Source organism: Vombatus ursinus, unplaced genomic scaffold (assembly GCF_900497805.2).
Source record: "Vombatus ursinus unplaced genomic scaffold, bare-nosed wombat genome assembly UNPS02014863.1, whole genome shotgun sequence".
In the NCBI taxonomy this organism is placed as follows: Eukaryota; Metazoa; Chordata; class Mammalia; order Diprotodontia; family Vombatidae; genus Vombatus; species Vombatus ursinus.
The window spans coordinates 21,681,415-21,695,214 of NW_020954641.1; the positions used below are offsets into that span (position 1 = coordinate 21,681,415).

A 13,800-nucleotide genomic window follows, 5' to 3' on the forward strand; every position below is an offset into this window, starting at 1 on the left:
CTCCTACGGGCCTACTCCTCAGTTTGCTTTGCTGGTTCTTCACCCAGGCCACGCCTATTACTGGATTCTGTCTTGGGTTATCTTCTCTTTTCCCTTTACACACTCTCTCTGTGACCTCATCAGTTCCCATGGGTTCAAATATCTCTATGCAGATGATTCCCAGATCTAAATATATATATCCCTAATTTTTCTCTTGACCATTGGTCTTAAATCACCAAATGCCTTTTGGACATTTTGAACTGTATGTCCCATGGTTATCTTAAACTTCACATGTAAAAACTGAACTGATTAACTCCTCTTCTTTACCCCCTCCACCCAACTCTACTTTCTGTCAAACTTCCCTATTACTGTTGAGGAAACTCAATCACAAAACCTAATTATCATTCTTGCTTCCTTATTCAAACTCCCTATATCCAACCAGTTGTAAAATCCTGTTGATTTTATCTTAGCAATATCTTTCATATATGACCACTATTCTTTGAAAATGCCACCACCCTGGGTGTAGGCCCTCATCATATCTTGACTATTGCAATAGCCTTCTGGTAGGTCACCTTATCTCAAGTCTTTCTCCCACTCTTCCTAAAGTGCAGGTCTATGCCACCGCCTAGTCAATCAACTCCAGTGGCTTCTAATTATCTCCAGAATAAAATCAAGTTTTCTGTTTTAACTTTCCATTCTTGTTACACCTAACTCCCTTCTGCATAACTCTAGGATCCTACAATACTTGCATTCTTTGCAAACAACACTTTACCTCCTGACTCTTCTTTTTCCCTGGCTGTCCTCCAGGCTTGGAATTCTCTCCCTTTTCATTTCCTCTTCTTGGCTTCCTTCAAGTCTCAGCTCAAATCTCACCTTCTGAAGGAAGCCTTTCGTGATCCCTCTTAATGATAGTGTTGTTTCTCTGTTGATTTGCTCTAATTTATTCTGTATATATGTTACTTGTACACAGTTGTTTGCATGTTGTCTCCCTCATTAGACTGAGCTCCTTGAGAGCACCTGGCTGTTTATGCCTTTCTTTATATCCCCAGTGATTATCATAGTGCCTGGCCCATAGTAGGCGCTTAATAAATTCTTGTTGATTTCAAACTGAAGGGATCTCAAACTCACCATGTCCAAAGCTGAACTCATCATCTTCTTCCCTAAACCTTCCCCTCTACCAAATTCCCTATTATTGTTGAGGAGACAGACATTTTCCCAGGTACCCATGTTCACTTCCATCTATTCTGTTTATATTTTGTACAAACAGTCGGGAGGTAAAGTGCTCTTTGCCAGGAATGCAGAATGCAGGTGTTGCAGGATCCTAAAGTTGGGTAAAGGGATTTAAGCGCAACAAGAATGGAAAGTTAAAACAGAAGGTTTGAGAGTTGGTTTGCATATTGTCTCCTTGGTTTAATATGAGCTCCTTCAGGGCAGAGACCTGGTTTTTTCCTTTCTTCGTGTTCTCAGGACTTAGCACAATGCCTGGCACATAATAAATGCTTGCTGACTGAATGACAGCTCTTCTATATTTTGGAGTATTAGACTGAAGTAGTGGAAGATCTAATTTCCCTTAATATTGAAAAGGCAATTAGATAAGAAGAGGATTCTATTTATAGCAAGAGGGCTTTTCATTTAAACAAGACAATAGGCTAATGTATGTCAGTAGCAAATTTAAGCTATCAAAGCAAACAAAGGCATTTTTATAAGCGCACATGTTAGAAAGGACAAGCACCAATAGTTTATATAGTATTTTAGGAAATTGCTTTACCTTTCTCAATAATATCATACTCATAATATAAACAAACAGAATAGAATTTCTGAGCCTCATCTTCTCAGTCTTTGGCTTTCTTTACCACTTTTCCCAGAACATATAGTGAAAAATCAATGGGGTACAGAGAAAAGGAAATCAACGACCCTATGCATTTTGCAGAGGCAGGCCACTATGAATGTGCAATATTGTCAGATATGGCTGATGTATTGGTTGGTTTTGCTGAAATGACTTTTTCCCCCTTTCTTCTCAAATCTTTGTTATACGGGATGGGTCAGTGAGTACAGGAGGGGAGAAAGATAGATTTAGCGAAAAAGTTGATGTAAAAGCAATATATCAATACAAACAAGATATAAATTAAAATAAAAATCAATTGGGAAGCTTTGCAGATTATGTAACTATAAAATGGCTTATTCATATGTGTTTTTAAAGACTATTAATTAGGGGCAGCTAGGTGGCACAGTAGATACAGCACCAGCCCTGGAATCAGGAGGACCTGAGTTCAAAGCTGACCTCAGACACACGATACTCACTAGCTGTGTGACCCTGGGCAAGTCACTTAACCCCAACTGCCTCGCCAAAAGGCATTAAATGCCAACGGCCTGGATTAGTGTAGTGCTGGTGGTAAATTAAAAAGCTGGGCGAACCTGGAGAACATTTTGAAGGAAAAATCAATTTGGTAACTGACTGAATATGGGGGATGAAAGGGTTAAAGAAGATTACTGAGGTTTTATGACTAGAGTGCTAGGCATGTAGTAGATAGTCAATAGTTATTCATAAAATTTTTAAAAAGCCTCCAAATACACTGCAGCAAAATAAGATAACCCTTATCCTGCAGGACTTTGGAACGTTAGACTAAGTTATTCTAAGAACAGTGTAGATCTGGAAACTGCTTTTAGAGCAAACATTATTGGGAATACAATTAGAGTAGGTATACAATTATGTTATAAATAGGCTTCTCTTGGATTTTAATGGGTGTGTAAATCAAAATTTTTGTTGTTGTTCAGTCCTGTCTGACTCTCTGTGACCCCATTTGGGGTTTTCTTAGCAAAGATACTGGAGAGGTCTGCCATTTCCTTCTCCAGTTCATTTTACAGATAAGGAACTGAGGCAAACAGGGTGAAGTGACTTGCCCAGGGTCACATAGCTAGTATGTGTCTGAGGCAGGATTTGAACTCAGAAAGATTCCTCACTTCAGGCCCAGCACTCTTCCCACTGTGCCACCTAGCTGCCCCAATCAAAATTAGGCTAATAGTATAACCAGTAGGGCCCAAAGGGTTGTGACTCAGATGTATAATAACAAAAGGAGTAGGAAAAAAAAAAAACAGAAAAAGTTCTACGAATCTAAAAAGTACTTACCATACAAGCTTCTCCTGCTTGGTATATTGATGGATCTTTTTCTAGAACAGATTTGTAATCTTCTAGGGCTTCATCTAATTTGTCGGTTTTCTCATATAATTCTGCTCTCCTCAATATTGCCCTGATGTAACTGGGATTTAATTCAATTGCTGGAGAAAAAAGGAAGCAATTATTATTATTAGGATTAAGTTGGTACATCTGCTTTGGGCTAGATTTCAGATTCCTTCTTTGATGCTGCCACCCAATGGTACAAAATGGAATTTCTCTTGTTGTGGACTATGCCCCTTTTTCACATTGATCTACTTGCTAGCTATATGAACTAGGACAAGTCACTTATTTCTCTGAGTTTCACCTTCTTCTTTGCAAAATAGGAATAATATTACTTCAAGGAGTTTTGTTGTGAAGCTCAAGTGAAATAATGAATTGCTACATGAAGAATACACTATATGATACTGGTCATTTTAAATGACGGGCTATTCCAGGGTTTTTAGTCTTACTTATGTCTAATGGAAGGTGTTTATGGATACAAGGTGGGAGATCTCTTTTGAGCATCAGTAGGCAAACGAATATGGGTTTAAACAGTTGTTTTAGGAAAAACTAGGCATGCGCTTCTATTGCAATTCCTTTCTTTCCTCTTGATTTATTGGCAGGGATGACAATACTTGGTGCTACAGCTGGAACTGAATGCTAAACTGTTCCCTTCTTTTCCCTGCTAATCATAAGCTTTCGAGGCATTTCTCTGTCTATCTGGTTACACAGGAAGAAGCAGAGAAAAAGCAGGCTGCTATCTAATTTAAACTACTCAGAAACTACAAATCTTACATGAGAGAAAAATCCTCAAAGCATTGGAGTTTTTTCTTTTTTCTTAACTAATAAAGAAAATGTATATTAAAAGATAATTTCTGGCCTAAGTAAGGCACTAGTAAGTAGAAGTTAATTTGCAGATGTCAGACACTTAACAGTCTAGAATGCTGTTGCAAACTTATAAACATAATGAAGATATGAAGGAAGGTAACTGAGTGCAAGGGGCAGGGAAGGAGATACGACTATATACTAGATAAGGAAAATGGCTAAACCCAAGATGTACAAGACAGGAATATTATATCCTCAATCCTTTGGCATCACAGTAGATTTGAAGAAAAGTGAGGCAGGACTTCAGCCACTGAATTTGTTGAAAAAGACAGTTGTCAGTGCTGTCAAGTGAAATTTCAAAAGAACCATTGTGACTTGACATATGGTTTTCAGCACGCAGGTTAGTGGGTGTGATGGTAAGTGAAAAAAGCTTAAAAGAGAACTAAAACATTTGATGATATGGACCGAATGACAGTATGTAAGGGGTGAACCAGGAATATAGTTTTAAAATGATGGAAAATAGGTTTAGAGAGAGCGCTATTGCACTGTGAGAAAATATCAAACACCCTAATGAAAACAAAAAACAAACCAGAAAACAGTCCCCAAACGCAGAAGTACTTCGGCTGATATCTCCTTCAACAAAGGAAAATAATTTGAAGAAACTGTATATTGCAGGTTTAGGTATTATAATGTATAGAGCTAGAATAGTTTTGAATTCTCAATGACATACCATCTTCCTCCTACTTAAAAATCTTCAGTGGCTCTCTAATGCTTTTAGGAGAAAATTACAAACATTTCACTCTTATTTCATATTTGAAACTCTCACAGCCTGCTCCCAATCTACCTTTCCAAACTTATTTCATATTCTCATTCGGTTAACCTAGCCTATCAGTTGTTCCCTGAATTCAACATTATATCCCATCTCTGTACCTTCGGATAGACTATCTCCCATGCCTGGAATGTTCTCCCTCCTCATTTCTTCCTCTGAAAATACTTACCTTTCTTTAAGGATATGCTCCTTAATGGAACTTTTCCTAGTACTCTCTCCCTTCTTAAATTACTTTATATCTACTCCTGTCTTATCCAGTAGATTACAATCTCAATCATCTTTCCCCTCTAATCTTTAACTACTCTCTATTTATTGGTTTGTTTTCTACTACCTTCAAACATGCCTGAATTTCCCCTATCTTTAAAAACCTTCACTAAGTACTCAAGTTATAACTTAAGCTCCTATATATCTTTTCTCTTTCTTCAAAACCATAGAAAATATTTTTGTATGCTTGCTGCCTCCACTTTCTTTCTTTATTCCTTAACCCTCTGAAATCTGGCTTCCAACCTCATCATTTAAACAAAATGGTTTTCTTGCCAAATCTTATTTTATTTCATTTCCCTTCCTTCTTGGCACATCTGCTGGATCTAATCCTGTTGATTACCTGCTCCCCTGGACACTCTCTCCTTTCTGGGCTTTTGAGACACTACTCTCTTGCAGTTCTCCTTCTCTCTAAACACTCCTTAAGTTTCCTTTGATGGCTTATCATCTAAATCAAGCCCCCCAGCTATAGTTATTTACCAAACTCAGTACTAGGCCTCCTATTTACAATGTCTTAGTGACATCATTGGCTCTCATGGGTTTAATTATTACCTCTATGCAGACAACTTCCAAAATTAAATATTTAGCCCCAGTCTCTCCACTAAGCATCAATTCTACATTACCAAATGTCTATTGGATATTTCAAACCAGATGTCTTGGAGACATCTCAAACTTAACAGATCTAAAACAGATGATCTTTCCTCCTTAATTTACCCCTTTTCTAAACTTCCCTGTTTCTGTAGAAGGCACCACCACTCTTCCAGGTTTGCATACTCAGTACTCGCCTTTATTCCTCCATCTCCCTTACACCCTTTAGCTAATCAGTTGCTAAATTCTGCTATTTCTATAACATCTCTAGCATCTGACAACTCCTCCCCACCCCTCAACTCACACAGTTGCCACCTTAGTTCAGGCTCTTATCACCTCTTGCTTAGATCAGACTTCCTAATCAGTTTCCCTTCTTCAAGACTTGGCCCATACTCCACTCAGTTGCCCAAGTGATTTTCCTTAAGCACAGTTCTGGCTATGTCATTCTTGCAGTCAAGAAACTCCAGTGACTATTACCACTAGAATCAAATATAAACTTTTGTCTATTAGACAAGTCAACAAGCATTTAAGCAAGGTACAACGCTAAGCACTGAATATGCAAAAGAGGGCAAAAACATGGTCTCTGATCAAGGAACTCACATTCAAACTGGGAGACAACCTGTAAACAACTATGTCCATACAAGTGACATGAGTATATAAAAAATAACCTCAGAAGTAAAACACGAGGAACAAGGTAGACTAGGAAAGGCTTCCTGCAGAAGGTGGGATTGAGGTGAGTCTTGAAGGAAACCAGGAGTGCACTCCAGGTTTAGGAAAAAGGCAGAGTTGGAAGATGTTCCTTTTGTGCAAGGAACAGTTGGAGAAGGTAGGTGCTGCTGGTACACAAAATATGTGGAAGGCAATAATGTGTAAGAAGACTGGAAAAATAAGAAGGGGCAAGGTTAAGAATTTTTTGAAATGTTAAAAAGGGACTTTTTTTTTAAATCCTGAAGGCTATGGGGGGTAGCTGGAGTGGAGGAAGGAAAGAGACATGGTCAAATCTGCACTTGAAGAAAATCTCTGGCAGTTAAGTAGAGACTGGACTGGAGTCTGAAGGGATGAAGCAGGGAGATACACCATCAGGCTACTGCAATAGTCAAGGAACGAGGTGATGAGGGCCTACACCAGGGTGGTAGCAGTAACAGAAGAGAGAAAGGGGTATATAGAAGAGATGCTGCAAAGGTAAAAGAACAGAAATTGACAAGTAACTGACTATGGGAGGTGAAAGAATGAGGAGTTTGAAGATTAATAATACCTACTTTCCTAGCCTAGGTGACTGGGAGGATGGTGGTCCCCTTTGATAAAAATAGGTAAGTTTGGCAGAGAAAAGGGTTCAGGGAGAGAGGTGATGAGTTCAATTTTGGAGATAATGAGTTTAAGCTTTCTGTAGGACATCTAGTTTCAGATTGGTTATATAAGACTGGAGATCAAGGGAGAGGTTAGGAATGGATAAAGAGATCTGAGAATCATCTGCATTGAGATGATAATTGAATCCACGGGAACTAATGAGATTCCCAAGTGAGATAGTATAGAGAGAGAAGAAAAGAGTGCCCAGGACAGATCTTTGAAGGATACCCACAGTTAGCAGACATGACTAGGGCCAGTATTAGAGTAGTAGCAACAAGGCATATGGAAAAAGGCATTCTACTTGGAGACAAAGTGCATTTGGGTTCAAATTTAGGTTCTGCTATTTCCTAACTAGGGCACTTCAGATAAATCACTTCACCTCTTGTGCCTTAGCTTCTTCATCTATAAAGCAAGGATGTTGCACTAAGAATCTTTGCTCTTGATCTTTTTTGTGTCATGGACTCCTATGGCAGTATGATGAAGCCTATGGACCCCTTCTAGAATAATGTTTTTAAATAAATTAATTCAAACACATAGAATTACAAAGGAAACCAATTATGGTAAAATATAGTATTTTTTTTTAAGAGGCAAAAAAACAAGTTCACAGACTCCAGCTTAAGAATTCCTAGACAAGATAATATTTAAGGTCCCCTCAGATCCAAATCCTTTTATTCTATGAATATAAATAGGGAGTACAGGTTACATATGAGATATTTCAGAGGTGATAGCAACAAGAATTGATAACTGAGAGGTGAAAGAGAATGAACAGATTAAATTAACCCCAAAGTCTTGAAAGAGGGCAGAACAAGTGAATGGTAGTAGAAGTAATAGAGAAGAAGGAAAACAGCTTTAGTGAAAAGAGATAACAAGCCTGGTTTTGAATGTGTTGAATCTGAAACCAGTTGGAGAAAGGTGTCTTGATTAGATTATGACTATCCAACACCATCGCTTCTACCTGAAATACAAAGCCTCTTCTTGAGTATTTCCATGCTACAAAATCCCTTCTCCTTTCTCAACAGATAAAGAGTCCTAGTACAAATTCCCACATTTGCTTCTTTAAGCACTAACACTCCTGTGTTCATACTCAATTACACCAAAATCATCATACCTTTGCTGCAGTCATTGATAGCAGCATCTTTTTTGTCCTGAAAAGAAATATACCATTAATATACTTTATCCAATTTTACTGACTTAATCAACAAAAGAATCAATAACATGGGAATCTACTTTACTGTTTTTATATTTCAATGGATCTGTGATTTCTTCAATGTGAGTATTCTCTTTACTTGTTCAGAGAGCAGTCCATGCACACCTTAATACTATGTAATTCCTGTCTATGTCCTTTGTAAAAGATATAAATTTACCCAACAAACTAGAGGCTTTACTGGTTTTTTTTGGGGTTTTTTTGGACATTCAATAGGTACCAATGTGTCATTTAGATTGTCCATCTGTTATTCTGTGCTTTTCTTTTCTTTCTCAATTTTATTTTTCCTATATTACTGTTTATACCACTCTTTCTTAGAAATTGCAGGTAATACGACTGCATATCTCTGTTGCCTTTTGGGTCACCTGAAATTTTGATTTTTATGACTGTGGTATTCCATGATTCAGCCATATAGTATTACAGGAATACTGATGTTAAACAATTTTTTTCTGTATGTGTTGAAGAACAGCTTGAGGAAGTTGAAAGTGCTATGCATTTTCTTAAATGCAATACAACCGTGTTCTTCTCTCTATTTAAATAAATTTTGGGCCTCTCACTGTCCATCTGTAGAAGACGTGAATCAAGCCCCAGGAGGCTTAATATATTATTTCCTCAATGAGATCTATAACCATTCAAAAGAGATCAGTCCAACAAACTGGATGGGAAAAACTAAATGAAGAATGCTGACTGCTCAGACTATGCCTGCAGTTACACAAGGTAGTCTACTGAAAAAATTCATCCCTACATATTTGGACAGATACTTCATTTTGCTCTTTTTTTCTTTTCTTTTTATTTCTTTTATTTATTTCTTGTTTTTTGTGGCTTTTGTCTTTTTTTGATAGTCTCCTTCAGAGCAAAGATAAAAGGGATGAGAAATGGGGACATGGTCTTTCTGCAACTGCAGGACCATTTCGAGTAAATATCTCATTAAAATGTGCAGAGGTATCTTCAGGCTATAGATTTTACTTAAGGCATGCTCACTTCCTCAGGTGAAGCTTATACAATAGGACTTATGAATACGAATCAATGAACAGAAGGTTGGTTACCAGGTGATGGACTTTTTGGTCATAGAAACCAGTAAAACTATAGAATGTTATGATGTGTGTTGGTGAGGGGAATATTTATACTGAGAATATCTTTTAAAATCTATAACTAGTCTACTATCTGACACGAAAACTGGAAAGTGAGCTTGCCCAAATCGGTGTTTCTTTTGGAGAATTTGATAATTACTGAATAAGACAGGTGATTATAAATTATTACTGGTTCTGCCATTCAATTCATTAGTGGGAATTTACCACAAAAGATGAAAATTTGTGAAGCATTCTGCATTTTTTGCTTTAAATATGCTCTCCCTCTTCAATCTGCCTTTAGTTTCAAGTCTTTGTACTGTGATAACTTCTACATATGATCATAGATCTAAAGCTCAAAGGGATTTCAGAAGTCACCTAATCAAAACCTTTAATTTTACAGATAAGCAAACCAAAGCACAAAAAAGCTAACTGACTGGCCCTAGGTTACAGAAGTAGTAAAAGGCAGACCTGAGATGTGAACTCAGGTTTCATCACTCCAAGTTGAATGTTCCAAATCTAGCAATCTTTCTATTGCACCATGAAGCCTTTCTTGACTCTCTAGCCATCAGTGCTCTTTCCTTTTTCCAAGAATCTTCACTTTGGATCCTCAAGTCCTTTGACGGTTTCAGGGGCCCATGAATTTGGGTGGGAAAAATGATGTCTTTATTTTCACTAGCCTCTAGCTGAAATTTAGTATTTACTTCAATTAATTATGAATTGGAAACATATTATTCTAAGAAAGGGTCTAGAGGCTTACCTAGACAGCCAAAGGGTCCATGACACCAAAAAGGCTTAAGAAACCCTGTTCCAGTTGTTAGTATTCTTCATGTGGAACAGAATTCCAAGGAAGCCCATAAATTCTCCTACCAGAAGGAATTAACTCTGGCAATCTTACAGTAATTGTAGAATCACACAATTTTCAAACCCCCAAAGGCAAATGTATATATTGCCTCTGTATTTGTGGATTTTTAAAATTACATTTCACAATGATTAACCATCCTATCCTAGTATGTGTCAACATTCAAATGCAGAGATTCTGATTTTCTAACCTTTCTACCTTTAACATCTACCTAAAATAAATTTCACAATTAGCAAATGAATTCTTCCAGAGAATTTTAGTACTAACTTCAATCAAAATCACAGGGTTTTCCTTCAAGCTACCTGATCCATATAACAAGAATATTTCTTTTAATCTTGATTCAGATTCCCGGTAAATGGAATCTGGCACGCTGTCATGTACATACTAACACCTGTTTTGTATTATAGAGGCATGTGTATCTATTAGGACTTGTAGTCTTTTACATTAATCTTTCCTAAATCCAGTAAAATCTGTTTACTGGAAAATTGGACAAGTAAGCATAATGTATAATAGGAAAAGAACTAGACCTGTGATTTCACTGTTAAAGGAAATTCTCTCTACCAATGTAAGTCAGTACCATCAAAGCCAGTTTGTGTCAGAGGTAGGACTGGAACCCAGATCTGGCCAGCTTTCTATCAAGTATTACAGGGGCTGCCTCTCATATACAAAGTATAAGAAAATTCTCAGGGGCAGCTAGGTGGCACAGTGGATAGAGCACAGACCCTGAAGTTAGGAGTACCTGAGTTCAAATCCGGCCTCAGACCAAACACTTGACACTTACTAGCTGTGTGACCCTGTGCAAGTCACTTAACCTCAATTGCCAAAAAAAAAAAAAAAAAAAAAAAAAAATTCTCCCACCAGTGTGTAAATAAAACTATTTTCTACAAGTGATGTTTTTTTTCATCATCTGGAAACACTTTGCAAGTGGTCCTTGACTATAACTCTGCATTTTATAGAGCACCTTTTACACTAATACGCAGGAGCTCAGGTTTTCTCAAATATTCATATTTTATATATAAAGAGAAGTCTTACAGTGACTTGCCCCATCTCAGGGATGAGTAATTTTAAGTTGAAGATTTTAATAAGTGGGCAACCCTCTGTATTGCAAGTCTTCCGTGGGCCTGAATAAGAAGTGGTAATTATTCTAAGTTAAATATCACTTGGCTCTTTCACTCGTCCTAATCTAGTGGATGTTTTGTCAATGCCCTAAGAAAGTATTCAATCATCTACACTAATGGGGAATGGTAATAGTAAGTTGACTTAAACTTTAAAAAATTTTTTTTTGTTTTTCATACCCAGAGAGGCAATCAGACTGCCAAGCTAATTTTCAAAGAGAAGCAACACTGTGGAATATTAGAATTCCATTAGTTCCAATTTAATAATTTGTTGTTAAAAGTTGGGACCAGGAAAGAACACATACCTGTTTCATCCTTGCAGCAGCTCGGTTTGAAAACAGAACTGATCTGTCTTTTTGATAGCAGGCAGGGCAAGTTTGAATGGCTCGGCTATAAGAACTTTCTGCTTCTACATATTCTGAAATTTGTAAGGTAAGGAGGTAAGTCTTTAGTATTTCATTTTTTCACACTATTTCTATTTCAAAAGATTCCCTTAGTATATTACAGTATTTTCTATTAAGTCTTATCCCTAGAACAGTGGTCACAGCCATACTAACTTTTCTGCCACAGAAATCACTATAATTATCTTTGGTTTGTTTTAAAGAAATATTGCTTCTTATGCTCATCTCACAAAGCATTTTCCTTTGCTCACTGAGATCCAAAGCAGGTGACCTGATTAACTAATGGCTTTTTAAAAAAAAACAACAAACAAACATCATCCATAAACATCTTTCATTTCTAGGGATGCAGAACCAGAGGACTCTATAAGTAAAAACTCCCAAAGTTTCCTACTATATTAAATTCCAAGTTCCAACTTTCATAAAGCTCCACCAATTTAGTTAGGCATTTTTCAAAGAGGAGAGCATAAATAAAAAGAGAAGGCACTTAAATCTATGCCATTCAGCATGGAAAAAAAGAAGTTATTTTGTTTGTGGTTAAAACTGAATGGCAGGGGCAGCTAGGTGGTGCAGTGGATAGAGCACTGGCCCTGAAGTCAGGAGGACCTGAGTTCAAATCCGGCCTCAGACCAAACACTTGACACCTACTAGCTGTGTGACCTTGGGCAAGTCACTTAACCCTGATTGCCTCATGAAAAACAAAAAAACAAAAGAACACCTGAATGGCAAAAGCCATCCCTCAAATAAATAATTAAAGGATATGAACAAACAGTTCTGAAAAGAATTATAAATTATTAACAAACTATGAAAGAATACTCCAAATCACTGATAAGAAAAATGATAATAAAAAACAACCTTGAGGTTTCAACACAAACCCAGCAAATTGGCAAAGATGATGAAAGATGGAACAGTCAATGTTAGACGCGTTGTGTAAAGACAGAAATGGTGATACATTATTTTTGGAGCTGTGAAAAAACTCAGCCATTGGGGAAAGGAATTTGCCATTGCCAAAGGAATTTGGAATTGGATGTCTATACCCTTAAACCCAGAGAGTCCACTGATAAGAAATATACCCCAAAGAGATCAATGACAAAAATAAAGTCTTCATATACATCAAAACATTTATAGCAACACTTTTTGTAGTAGCAAAGAACTAAAAACAAAGCAGATGTCTGTTGATTGCGGAATGGCTAAAAAAATTGTGGTATACAAATATAATGGTGTATTACTGCACTGTAAGAAATGATAAATATGATAAATATGGAGAAGCATGGAAAGATTTCCATGAACTGATGCAAATCAAAGTAAACAGTCAAAAAACATGATCAATGACTACAATACTGTAAATGGGAAAAAACCCCACATCGATCAAAAATAAACAAGAGCCTGGTTTCAAAAAAACAGATAAGAAGACACTACTTCCACTCCTTTGCAGAGAAGGGGAGGGTCCACAGGTATGGAACACTGTATATAATGTCAGAATTTTTTGATGTATTGATTGGTTTTGGTGAATTTTATCTTTTTAAAAAATTCTTTGTTATAAAAATATACCTCAGGCATAGGGAGAAAATTGGGGGGAAATTTAGGTAATGTAAAAACAAAAGACAAACAAAAACTTACTTCAAAAAAAATTGAAAAACTACAATAGACTGCTCAGAGATAAACATGTTTTATAAGCCCAACACATATCTAATATATAAGATATATATACCATATACATACACATACATATTACACACACACACACACTCTCTCTCACACTAATGTGTGTGTATTTAATCTTAGAGGTAGTAGGGAGCCACTGGAGTTCACTGGGGCAGGTTGACTTGGTTAGGCTGCTATTTAGGAAGATTACTTAGTGGACTGTATGGAGAATGGACTCTAGAGAGGGAAGAGACTCAAGATAGGGAGAACAAGGAGGAGGCTCTTGTGATAGTCCAGGTAAGAAGTGATGAAGACCCTGCACGAGGGTGATAACTTTACATTATTCTAATTTTATATATCATATTATTTGTACGTATACATATAATGTTCCACTTGTGTCAGTAATAAAATTTCTTATTTATGCCCTCTTAGGTCTAATATAATATTTAACTAGATTAAAATGCATGACTTTTAGACGTCATAAAGAGCTTGACCTTACTCTTGCTTCTGGCATATACTAGTTGTGT

The 13,800-nt window shown here is 36.9% G+C and overlaps 1 protein-coding gene across 1 annotated transcript in view; it reads right to left on the minus strand.

Moving 5' to 3' along the window:
- TTC1 (tetratricopeptide repeat domain 1) overlaps positions 1-13,800 on the minus strand; it is a 51,582-nt gene that overhangs the window by 16,233 nt on the left and 21,549 nt on the right. The window contains exons 4-6 of the mRNA XM_027841912.1: positions 11,537-11,649; positions 8,092-8,128; positions 3,107-3,255 (exon numbers count right to left, since the gene is read on the minus strand). Of these exons, the coding sequence (XP_027697713.1) occupies positions 3,107-3,255; positions 8,092-8,128; positions 11,537-11,649 (299 nt within the window). The remainder of the gene's footprint in view (positions 1-3,106; positions 3,256-8,091; positions 8,129-11,536; positions 11,650-13,800) is intronic.